This window comes from Bombyx mandarina, chromosome 16 (assembly GCF_030267445.1).
Source record: "Bombyx mandarina strain Sakado chromosome 16, ASM3026744v2".
Taxonomy (NCBI): domain Eukaryota; kingdom Metazoa; phylum Arthropoda; class Insecta; order Lepidoptera; family Bombycidae; genus Bombyx; species Bombyx mandarina.
The window spans coordinates 11,115,180-11,127,795 of NC_143222.1; the positions used below are offsets into that span (position 1 = coordinate 11,115,180).

Genomic DNA, 12,616 nt, shown 5'->3' on the forward strand with positions numbered 1-12,616 from the left:
GACATCTATCCGCAATAAAATGAATCCTCAAATCGTTACCATAAAATATTATTAACTTTATTTTTTTAATAAATTATATAAATTTTCACAGAGTACGGTAATCGTAAAATTTAAAGCAAACGCAAGCGCTTGATAAAATGTCTTTTCTTGAAATTGGTATTACTAAATGAGTTGCCGAACCAAAAAAAAAAAAGAATTAATCGGATACATATCATATATATATATTTTTTTTTTCAAATTTCCCGCGTTAACTTTACGAGAAGCTGTGGAACGCACGCAGTTTCTTTCTTAAGATTTAGGTACAGTAATACGTTGCATAGAATTACGGAAGTCAGCGTTCCCAGTCATTTAAAAGAATAAAAAGATACATTTATTTTTTCATAAGAACAGATATTTTTGTTAACGCGCCCGCGTGCGTCTGTGTGAAAGAAAATCCATTAATAAAAATACGTATTAATATAGTAAAACTAAATAAAATGAATATGTCATTATAGTGACGGGCCGCGTCTAGCTAGTATAGAGAATATGGGTCTGTGGAATATGTATAGTGACTAATTACTTTTTATTTGAAATACAGACGAAACGCAAGTGTTACAAGAAATTAAAATAAAAAGAACACACACTATTTAAAGTCACATTCAACTTTTGATAATAAAAACTATTATATAAACTTAAGTAATGTTCTACATTTTACAATTTAATGATATTTCTTACATACGCCCTGTACTAATTAATCCGTAAATAATATAATACATTAAAAACAATCAAATCATAAATTAGATTTCTCCAAACAAATACGTCAAATATTAACTCCAAAGAAGCTTATGTTTTAAAAAAGAAGATTTTTAAACAACATTTTTGTATTCGAATTGACTTTTTTCCAATTATATTTTACAGACTAGATGTCACACGAGAAAGTCTAGAACAATCATTTAAGAAACCAATCAATAAAACAATTCATAGATATTAATAGAATTTAAATAAATAATAAAATAATTAATCATTAAAAAAAGTTTAGACCCAAACAATAAGAACATTAATAAAAGATACTAAGTTTTAATAATATATTATATTATTATTTTCATCGTAGTTGTTAAATCAATCCATTGACCCTTAGCAAATTATACTGAAAAGATAATCTTGAAACAATTAAAGAGACTGAAAAGTCGAGTAACCGTTAGCCGTAAATAATAACAGTATACGTGTTTTTTTTTAATGAGCATCGAGGTGAAGGCATCAAAGAACTTAAAAATACAAAAGGTACATTCTGAAGCGAAAACAATTCCCATTGAAGAACGCCAATTTTCCAAATCGCGTTATTACTGTCTATAATATTCACATTCGATAAATAAATAACAATAAATATTAATAATTTCTTTTGTGAATTTTACGTTTCAGAGCGAAACTGACCGACAACAATCTTACTAAGATTGGTGGCATTTCATTTGAGCATTTCACGAAATATAAGATTGAATATTTTGAAACTGCGAAGACTGTGCGTCTCAAGACATAACTATAAAAATTAAGGTAAGCGTGATGGTGCGTTCTGCGATTATCTCCCTATCTCTCTCACACTGCTCGCACTTTGAAGGCGATGACGTCACCAACACCGTTATAATAATTTTTCGCAACTCTGCATCTAGTACTAAATACCTTTCAAACTTTTCAAACTTCCTCATCACTAAGCGGATTTTTAATTTATTTTCAATTATAGATCTCATCCACATCACTACAAAAGATAATCTATGCAAATGAATTTAAATATGGAAATAAACGGATTCCCGCGTAATTGACCATTCGAAACGTAGAAACTATTCGACAAATTACTAAAATGACATTTGACATTTAAAAAATAGAAAGATTACGTATTGTCGACGATGACGTAAGAGTACATTGGGCCCGTGTCTGCGGCTATAGAAAATAAAAGGTTAGACTATGAATACAAGTAACTGTATACCTCAATCAACGGCTTCTCAAAAGCAGACAGTCCCTAAGCCATAACCCAAACGATTAATGTTCACTTACATAGACAACCATAACATACACTATCAAGATAGGATTGTCGCGTAAAAAAAACATTCCAATGTTCAGATCATGTAAGAATTCTAATAATAACCAATAATTGTGTTTGCGCATTTAAAAGTTTTGATAGAAAAATGAGTCGTCTATTATCAAAGGTGGCAAGCTGTGCATTTGGACAAAAAAATGTTATTGATATGTCAATACAGATTGATTTGAATATAATCGTCTCCTTCAAAGAATACGGTTCAAAACCTGCATTAAATAAAGGTTAATACTTAACCTGTTATTTATCTAAGATGTCGTTCAGAAGAGTTTTGTGACTGCCAATGGAATACAAAGTCAATAATTCGTTTTTCTGATTTACCAATAATTGTCCAAAAGTCACATTGCCGGCTTTGATAATAGTCGACTCATATACGCCCTGAAATATTCACTAAATTTTTTGAGACATCGAGCTAAAGTTTTCGTATTGTAGTATAAAGGTAGGTACTGAGCATTTAAAACTATATTTTTTTAACTCGAATAAAGAACAAAGACCGTATTAGTTTAAGCCAGCGGCTCTCAATCTTTCTTACCAGTTTTGGGAGCCATAAACATGCCTCTTAAAGTCATTCGATAAACATTTAAAGGAAAAATTAAATCGCCCATACGATGACGAAAAAATAAGTAACATTACAGTTTCAATACAATAAAATTACGATATACAATTACAATTACGAAATACAAACAATTTATTTACACAGAGCCCGGCCTTGCCAAACATTAAAAATAAAATCATAAATTACATTAAGACTACGGAACAGAAACGCGCGAATATTAAGCCTTAATTATTATTGGAAGCTGATAAATAATTGTTTTGGGTTCAAATTTTAATTAGACTACTTGGACTGTAGCGAAAGCGCTAAATGTAACCTTCTTTGGTGGCTCTACACTGCAAGTCCTTACGACGGAGCGTTTCCCTCCATCTATGGCGTTCGTTTTCAATACTGGCTTCAGATTGGCGACGTCCCCGTGAGACTGGGCCCTGAATCTGCCCAGCGTGTTGCTATGGTTGCCCAAATCCCGCAGTTTACTCGTGATCCCGGTTATTTTATTCGTCAGATTCGCGTAATTGTTAATCTTTTTCGTTTCTGTTTTCTTGGGGGCTTCGCTGAGTTTCTTCGGCAGTTCTAGGTTTTGTAGCGACGTGAACTTCCTGTGTTCGGTGTTGAGTAAGTTCCGTTTTGGTTCTGGACTCGGCCTGGGTAGCCTGGGCGCTCTTTGGACGAAGTTATTCGGCCTGAAGGGGACCGGGGTTAATTTTGGCTTTGGCTCGTTAGGGAGCCGGTAGTACGGCACCGGTTCGACTCTCTGCGGCTTCCGTAGGGTGAGCGCCATGGCCATTTTCGTGGGTCTCGCCAGACTGTCGAAGGCCGTCGTCGAGAACTGGGAGCGACTTGTCCTCCACTCCTCTCGATCAGACTCGTACCCGTTGACCACTGTAAATGAGAAAGATCACTCATGTAATTTAAATGATATTCAAAAACTACAATATCATATTAGATTTAACGTTTTCTAATTAAGATTTACATAGAAATAATTAAAACTACTTTTAATTTTTAATCTTGCGGTTTTTTTTTTATTGCCCTTGTAGGCAGACGAGCATACGGCCCACCTGATGGTAAGTGGTTACCGTCGCCCATGGACTTCAGCAATGCCAGGGGCAGAGCCAAGCCGCTGCCTACTAGTTTTTGTTGTTTGGTCTGTCACCACGTAATTGTGATGAGTGTTAGTCGTTAGTCCAGTCGCTCGTGGTCATCAGCAATGCACGACTAAGCCACTGCCGACTATGTCTACTGAGTACTCTTCGCGAACCTCGTCTGAAGATCTCATAATATGTTAAATGTCAAATATCAAGTGTCATAACGCTCAGGAAACTCGGTGGATAGTTCATGTCAGAGCCGAATGGTGCGTGGCAAAAACAGATCTCTGGCAACGCACTGTGGATCAAAGCAGTGGCTTCTGAGCAAAATGACCTCGTACTCAAATAACGACAATAAGAAACTGATAGGAAATGAAACAAAACTAACTGATCTTAAATGAAAAGCGACTGTTGTCTATTCGGCTGTTAATCAAAGGCACGTGTGTGCGTTACAGCACATGCTGATTTTCAAAGGGCTGTTTTCAAAAGGAATGTAAAGCACACAAGATCTGATCGGGACAATTTGAGAAACTACTAAATCTACCTTGCGCATCCATGATCCATTTAGTCACGGCTATAAGGGTTTTAGGTCCTTTAGGCAAGGGTTTAAGCACGTTTTAAAATATATTCGGACTTGTTATATGATTATATGGGTAAAATATCTAAACACTACATCACAAACCATTCATTATTTATATATTAATACGTGAAGCAAAAACTTTGTACCCGTTTTTACGAAAATTGCGCGGACGGAGGAGTATGAAATTTCCCAAACTTTTTAAAATTATGCATAAAAATACATTAAATCAAAATATAAAAAAAACAATACACGCACTGCCATTTATTTGACACACACACACGCATATATTATTATACTCTTTTGTTTATTGTCAGTCTGTGGTCAAATTGAGAATAGATTAATATTGTTCGTCTTTAATATTATTTGTCTACAGTTTAGGTAGTCTTGGCGAAATCTGTGACTATAGAACCATAATAATGTTCAAACTTATAATTTTAAAGGAATTATGATCGAATTTCGACTTCGGGGGGGACCATTAGTACCTATGTTTTAAATAATATATTATATGCGTATTTAATATCCTATATAACAAACAATTCGTTATAAATTTAAATCGACGAATGACCGCTGACATTGAAAGATGCGTAATACGTTCAGGATGTAACAACGTAGTTATTTTACATTAAACAATTTAAAATAGTAATCGCTGTCGTATAAAAAAATTAATGGAACCTTAAAAAAGATGATGGATAATTCAATTTTTTTCTAAACAAGTGTTTTTGAATTCATTAGCGCAAATGGGATCGCTGTGCGTTTTAACCCATAGACACTGCCCACTGAGTTTCTCGCCGGATCTTCACACCACTGTCGCGTTTCCGATCCGACGGTAGTTTCTGCGAAGCACTGCTCTGGCTAGGGGCCAGTGTTAGCAATACTCCAGTTTGAGTCCCGTGACCTCACCTACATGTTTTTATTATACACATACATATATTTAATATACATCCATAACCCTGGAAAAGACATTTATATTTATCATACAAATATCTTCCCTTGGCGGGATTCGAACCCGCGACCCCCTTGTGTAGTGACCATGTCACTTACCACCACACCAGACGGCCGTTAAAGGCGAAGGCGGAAGGTTAGGGCGAAGCTGAAATAGCCTCTCAAAGCTATCAGCATAGGTAGGAAAAAAATATATATCGCTGTGCGAATCGTTCGGATTAGCTCTTGGAAGATGTGTATTCTCGATAATATCATCTATATTCGAAAATTAAGCACTTCAGTTTTCAATCCCTAATATTATATGCACATACATAGACCTTACTAAAAAAACCTTATAATAAATTAGTGTCTTCGTGAAAGTTAGACCATCAAACGGATAATAAGATCTAAAGTCGGTAATTGCGTTTAAAGAATTTCCAATACGTTTTCTAAGCATCTGGTTCGAGCGCTTCCATGTTAGAATCGTCAAAGATGACTAGTTGGACTTGGATTCTAGGTCTGAACTCTCTTTAGAAATGTCGTTAATTTTTTTGTACAATATACAATCTCAGTTTTAAGGGATTTTATGACCTGGTAACTAAGACCTTTAGGTCAAGTCTTATTTTAATTTATATTCTTATTTTTATGAAAAATGATAATATGAACTGAAATGAAATGAGATGAAATGATATGGGATGAAATATAATCTCAGTAAAATGGTGGTAATTTACTGAGCTTTTTCAGTTGACTTTTTGGAGGATCCCGAGAAGTTACGTCCAGCGGCTTTGTTTCATTTTCCTACATTTGTACACTTTCACAGATATTAAACAGCTATTAAGCCACCATTATTACACATTTAAACCTGAAGAAACACTAAATAGACAAAATAAAACAAATCACGCAACTTCACTCCTCGCGTTCCCGCCAAAAGCCACAATGTCAGTGTTACCACGGCTGTACAGATTAGGTTTTAAAAACAGATTAACTTAAAGAATGAACAACTGAATTCAATGGCAACCAAACAGCCACCCGCTTTTTTCCTACCCGTTCATTGGTAGCCTAAGGGGCTATTCCAGCTGTGCTGAGAGTGGTAGGTGAGCTCACGGGGCTCGACCTGAGAGAATGTGCTAACACTGGCAAGTTACATTAACTAAACTTGCTCTTTGTATTCAGTTCACGTGTATCTCCGTAGACGTGTGTAGACTTATTTATGAAGCAGGTGAGCGCAGATGACCTTCCTGATCAGATCCAATGATCGACTGACAATTTGAATAATTATAAACTTACTACGTCAATTTCTGGGTTTTCGATGCGAGACACAATGGTTCCCAAATTTTAATGCGAAATTGTTGTACGTTTATCCAGATTTATGCACAAAAGTTCAGTGCCAATTAACCAAGTGTCGCGCAGACACATTGGCTCCCAAATTTTAATGTAAATTTTTTGTGTCTTTATCCAACTTTATGGACTAAAGGACAGTGGCAATCAACGAAGGACCATATAGAGAGTCCTATGATGCGTGAATTCCTTTTTGAAAACAGATTAAACCGTAAAAATAGTTTTAATAATAAAATCATTTTGACGTTTTTGAGTTTAGCCAGATACCAGACAATACCACAACATATTATGGTATGGTATTGTCCATGTCCATAGATAGTGGTGACTATGCCTTGCAGGTACTTGTGCTTATTAGGGTGCACTAATGTATTATTGAATGTTTATGTTACATGGATTACGATGAACAAATTCAACAATAATACGAACGCAGTGAGCTATGCTTAATAAGTTCCAATAAGGAAAAATAATAAAACTAATGTCTTTTGTGAAGATAAATGGTTTTGGCCGCAATTGCGATCCGGTGGTAGATTCTGCGAAGCACTGCTCTTGCTAGGGCTAGTGTTAGCAAATTCTCTCAGGTTGAGCCCGTGAGTTTACCTCCCCGTGAGTTTACCTAGTATAACTCCTCGAGGTTACTGAGATAATAATATGTAGAAAAAAAGTAGGTAGAAAATCTACTTTTGTAATGAAATAGTCCTTTAGGCTACCAGTGGATAAAATTTCGCGAATTTTGCTTTCGATGCCGAAAGATGATGATGAAAGATTATTTTTAAATTCACGCAGAATTTTTCATATCTATACTTAATATATAAATCTACAGTGTTTTTTACGGATGTTCCGTTATAACTACTGAACCATGCATCCGATTGTCTTGAAACTTGGTATCCATGTAGAAAATAAATGTACTTAATGGATAGGCTAATATTTATATGAGTGTTGGATTCCCTACACCAGTTGCGGGGGCGTTAATGATGAGAATCTTTGTGGGGATGAGAAATAATAATGTAAATTTTAAATGTCCAGCGAAGGGGACGGGTACAGCTAGTTATTAATATAAGTAACAGCCATAACAGAAGCGGATTTTACTAGTTAATCAGCGCTAATAATTCATGTTTCAATTGTGACAAAAATATTACTACTATTTCTGAGACGCCCGTCGATTTAATGATGACACGCCCGGTGTATTCGTATCGATATAGTTAAGTCTTGCATAAGACGCCTTCAGTTCTAACGCTAGGAGCAGACTTAGAGACCCCGTAACAGTAATCATCTAACTCAGCAAAGAGTTCGAGGTGCAACCTAACCCATGCATGAGCCCGCCGGAGCCCATAGACATCTACAACGTAAATGCGCCACACACCTTGAGATATAAGTTCCACGGTCTCAGTATAGTTACAACGGCTGCCCCGCCCTTCAAACCGAAACACGTAACTGCTTAACGGCGGAAATAAGCAGGGCGGTGGTACCTACTCGTGCGGACTCACAAGAGGTCTTACCACCAGTAATTACGCAAATTATAATTTTGCCGGTTTGATTTTTATTCCACGATGTAATTTTTTCACAGTGGAAGTCAATCGTGAACATTTCTTAAGTACGTATTTCATTAGAAAAAGCGGTACCCGCATGCGGGATTCGAACACCGTTGCATCGCTTGACACGAATGCACCGGACGTCTTATCCTTTAAGCCACGACGACTTCTTCTCAGCGGGTCGCAATTCCAATCCGGTAGTAGAACGAAGCAGCTGCCCTTGAGTTGTTAGGTCTCCTTTGGAGGCGCTCGGGCAGCTGTTATCAAACACCCCTGATTGAAAAAGCCTACGGGCCAGTAAACCCTCATTCATAAAAAAATAATCGTATCGATGCAAGAAGGCGGACTTTCAAATCCTACGATCGATACTATTGTCTGATTATTCAGAGAAACTAATGAACACATCATGTAACTATCTATGGTTTTAAATAAAATGTATAAAATTCGTAGCGTCGGAGCGCGAACTAGAAAATATTTACATTTAAATTCAGAATTAATCGTAAACTTATGTTAATAGCTCTCTTTATCGATCCGGAAATAAATATATCACGAACTAATAAAGACCGGAAGATTGTGTGTCTTTATTGGTTTTCACTTCTTCTCGTTTATAGAACTAACTAGCGACCCGCCCTCGCTTCGCTTCGGAAACATTAAATTTTATTATTGATAGTTGAGTCCCGCGATGTTAACCGCGGTTAATTTCGTACCGCGGGTGACGCCGCGGGGCGAAGCTAATCTAAAAAAAAGTAGCCCAAGTTACTCCTTATATTATCAATCATCTACCTGTCAGTGAAAGTCCCGTCAAAATCGGTCCATCCGTTCCAGACATTAGCCGGAACAAACAGACAGACAGACAGACAGACAAAAATTGTAAAAAATGTTATTTTGGTGTATGTACCGTATATATATTCATTTGCATGTAGTAAAAAGCGGTTATTTATATTACAAACAGACACTCCAATTTTATTTATATGTATACGTGTATGTATATGTGTTAAACTAATTTACATTTAGTGTGCAATGCAATCAGGTGAAATATATGAATATTAATCAGGTGGTTTACTCTTGATTATACTGATCCACCAGCCATATCACACCAGGCTGGCCGTGAGCTCGTCCACCCAACTAAGCAATGAAAAAAAAGTATAGATAAAAAAACACTAAGGTAAAAAGGCAAACAAATCTGTTCATCACGCGAATGTTTGCCCGATGCGGGAATCAAACCCCGATCCTCAATCCAGGAATCAGGGCAGCTACCTAATGCACAACCGATTCAATTGGTTATAAAGACTATAAAGATAATAATCTATATATTAATACGTGAAGCAACAACTTTTCACGAAAATTGCGCGGACGCAGGAGTATATTTTCCACACTTAGAGAATATAGAAAAGGAGTGCAGAATATTAATATTTTTTTTAAATTATGCAAAAAAACATTAAATAAAACAATAAAAAAAAACATTACACACACTACCATGTATTTGACACACACAGTATACTATTTGTTTATTTTCAAACTTTTCTTATTGTTTAAAGTCTGTGGTCAAATTGAGAATAGATTCAATATTGTTTGTCTTTAATATTTGTCTAAAGTGTAGTCTTGGCGAAATCTGTGATTATAGAAGTATAAGTCATAAGTATATTTGTCTTTGACAATAGAATCATGAAAGTGTACAAACTTATTTCAATTAATTATAGTCTAATTTCGACTACCGGCGGACCACTAGTTATAATAAAACGCGGTATTGCTATTACGCATATCAATATACTGATGCATTTCAAACATCGGAACTTAGAATTGAATAAATTAACTACAGTAACCTAACTCGTAAAAACTCATGAATCCCATCAATTTCGGGAAATACAAATCATACATTTATTAATTTATTTCGCAAGCTAATGAGGATTATGAGAAATTTAGTGAACCGGAAAATGTCGGTATACTTTCTCCGTTGACGTCTCGCATGACTCGAATATCCGTCAAATCACATACCAACGTAATATTTGTTAATATCTTTAGTGATCACTAATAACCGCGTTAAGTAAGCGCAGCCCATATTCATCTACAACGTAACCGCCGCTACCTATCTCGAGACATGAGTTCTAAGATCTCAGTATAGTTACAATGATAGCCCCACCCTTCAAACCGAACCGCAATAGTGCTTCACGGCAGAAATAGGCAGGTTGGTAGTACCTACTCGGACTTACAACAGGTCCTACTACCGATAAACTAATTTATAGAATCAAGTATGCTCATCTTTCTCTCAGATATAATAGGGTTACTAAAACTGTTCGAATAGTCACGGTAGATCAACCTAGTGGTACAACACGGAAGTCGAGAAAGATCAATAGGGAATCAAATCCGCCCTTCACGCTTGGATAATATAGCATCTGTAACCTCGAGATCTGATTACATTATACTGAGCTAATCGATAACAGGTTCGTTATTATATTCCCTAGTATCTCTATATTAATAATTAGCGACCCGCCCTCGCTTCGCTTCGGAAACATTAAAACAAACATGAAAAAAAAAAAAAAAAAAAAAAAAAAAAAAAAAAAAAAAAAAAAAAAAAAAAAAAAAAAAAAAAAAGTAGCCTATGTTCATCAGAGACAATGTCGGCTTCTAATGGAAAAATAATTTTTCAAATCGGTCCAGTAGTTTCGGAGCCTATTCGAGACAAACAAACAAACAAATCTTTCCTCTTTATAATATTATTAGTATAGAGTATAGATGTAAATGTAAAAATTTGTATGTTTTGCGTGATTTTGGCGCAATCACGCAAAAACGAATGAGGGGTTTTTAATTAAATTTCGCAATTAGTTTAAAGTTTGGATTAACGAATATGATACATTTTGTCGTGGTGCTTAACATGATCCGGGCAACGTCGCGTATAAAAATACGACAGTACAATATTTCATAATATACAAAACACATCGCTGGACGGAAAGGCAAATCAAATCAAAATCAATTTTTTTTTATTCAACATAAATGAAAGTACACACACTTGTTGAACGTCATAATAGTTAAAAAAATAATAAAAAACACGCTTTATATTAAATTCAGCTAAAAAAAATTTCAACTATTATTTTTTTTTTTTTTTTTTTCGATACATTTTCTATAAAAGCATATTTTTAAAACTATTAAGTACTTTAACATCAATTCCTGCCTTATCGACTATAGATAAAAATTATATAAATTGGCAAAAATCTTATTTTGCAAATTGAATAATGGAATAATCTTATCAAATTAGTGTATTGTCATCGGTCCTCGATAAATCTACAAAGTTTGAATGAAATCTGGCCGTTTAAAGTGGGTCAAAATCGCGTCTAGAAGTCAGTTACAAACATACATACAAGTGAAGCTAATATAAAGCGTGTAAAAAGGAACTACCGTTAATTCACAAAAACTAGCCTCCGTCCTGAGAAGAACTGGCAAGAAACTCAGCGGATATGTCTTTTTTTTAAACATTTGATTGTCAAGATTAGATTTTAGATTGATTCAAGTCTGTGGAAAGTCATGTATTCCATAGTCTAAAGGACTATTCCAGGATATACGCCCGGACGGGTAGGTGACGGGTAGAGAGAATTAGCTAACACTAGCCCTAGCAAGAGCAGTGCTTCGCAGAATCTACCACCGAATCTCAATCGCGACCCACTGAGAAGATCCGGCGAGAAGCTCATAGCGAAATATTTCGCAACAATTGAATAGGTACATTACCACGAAAACTATAATGTAGTCGAGACATTATTTATTTATTTATTACACTTCATGTAAAATTTACATTGGCGGACTTAATGCCTAAGGCATTCACTACCGGTCAACCAAAGGTAGTGCAGAGTAAATAGTGGTAGGTGCAATGAAATTTATATTAGGTTTACATACATACATTACATACATGAAAGTCGGTTAATATGCGAGATTTATCTTTGTAATTAAATGTGCGTTTTATTTGGTATTAGCATTAACAGTTCGATGTTTTTAACTTGAACTTCAATTAAGCTTAATCCGTTCAAATAGCCGAAGATGTTTTTTTGTTGTAATATTTTTTTCCGAATTATAAACTTTAAATGGTTCTTCTACTGTAAAGATGCAAAAACGTCGGCTAAACGAAATAATAGCCTTTCACCTCTCGATATGACAATTAAATAAAAAAAGCGTGATTAAGCCGCCAAAATATAATAGTTTTGATTGCGTTTACGAATAAGTACAGACTAAGTACACTGCCACTCAAAAAAAAAAAAGATCCGATTCAATGCGTTACGAAAATAACCATAGTTTATTACGTATACAAAAGATAAGTATTGCAAATTACGTTTGGCAATAGAGTACGAAGTATCGAAAATTTTATTGCAAATGTCAAATGAGAAACATTCAAAGGCGCCGTACAAGTTTGTCTGACCTCGACCTTACGGTTGTTGTACTAAAGGTTAAATTACATTGCTCGCAGTTCGGTCAACATTATTCGTCAAATCGTCTGGAAGAATCGTAGATTATTTGACTACATTTATGTGTAAATACTAGATGAGACCGGCCATCGTTCTC

At 35.4% G+C, this 12,616-nt stretch overlaps 1 protein-coding gene across 1 annotated transcript in view; it reads right to left on the minus strand.

The window, feature by feature from the left end:
* Positions 1-2,745: 2,745 nt before the first annotated feature.
* LOC114240534 (uncharacterized) overlaps positions 2,746-12,616 on the minus strand; it is a 120,751-nt gene continuing 110,880 nt past the window's right edge. The window contains exon 3 of the mRNA XM_028171120.2: positions 2,746-3,500. Coding sequence (XP_028026921.2) covers positions 2,896-3,500 — 605 coding nt within the window. The 3' untranslated portion in view covers positions 2,746-2,895. The remainder of the gene's footprint in view (positions 3,501-12,616) is intronic.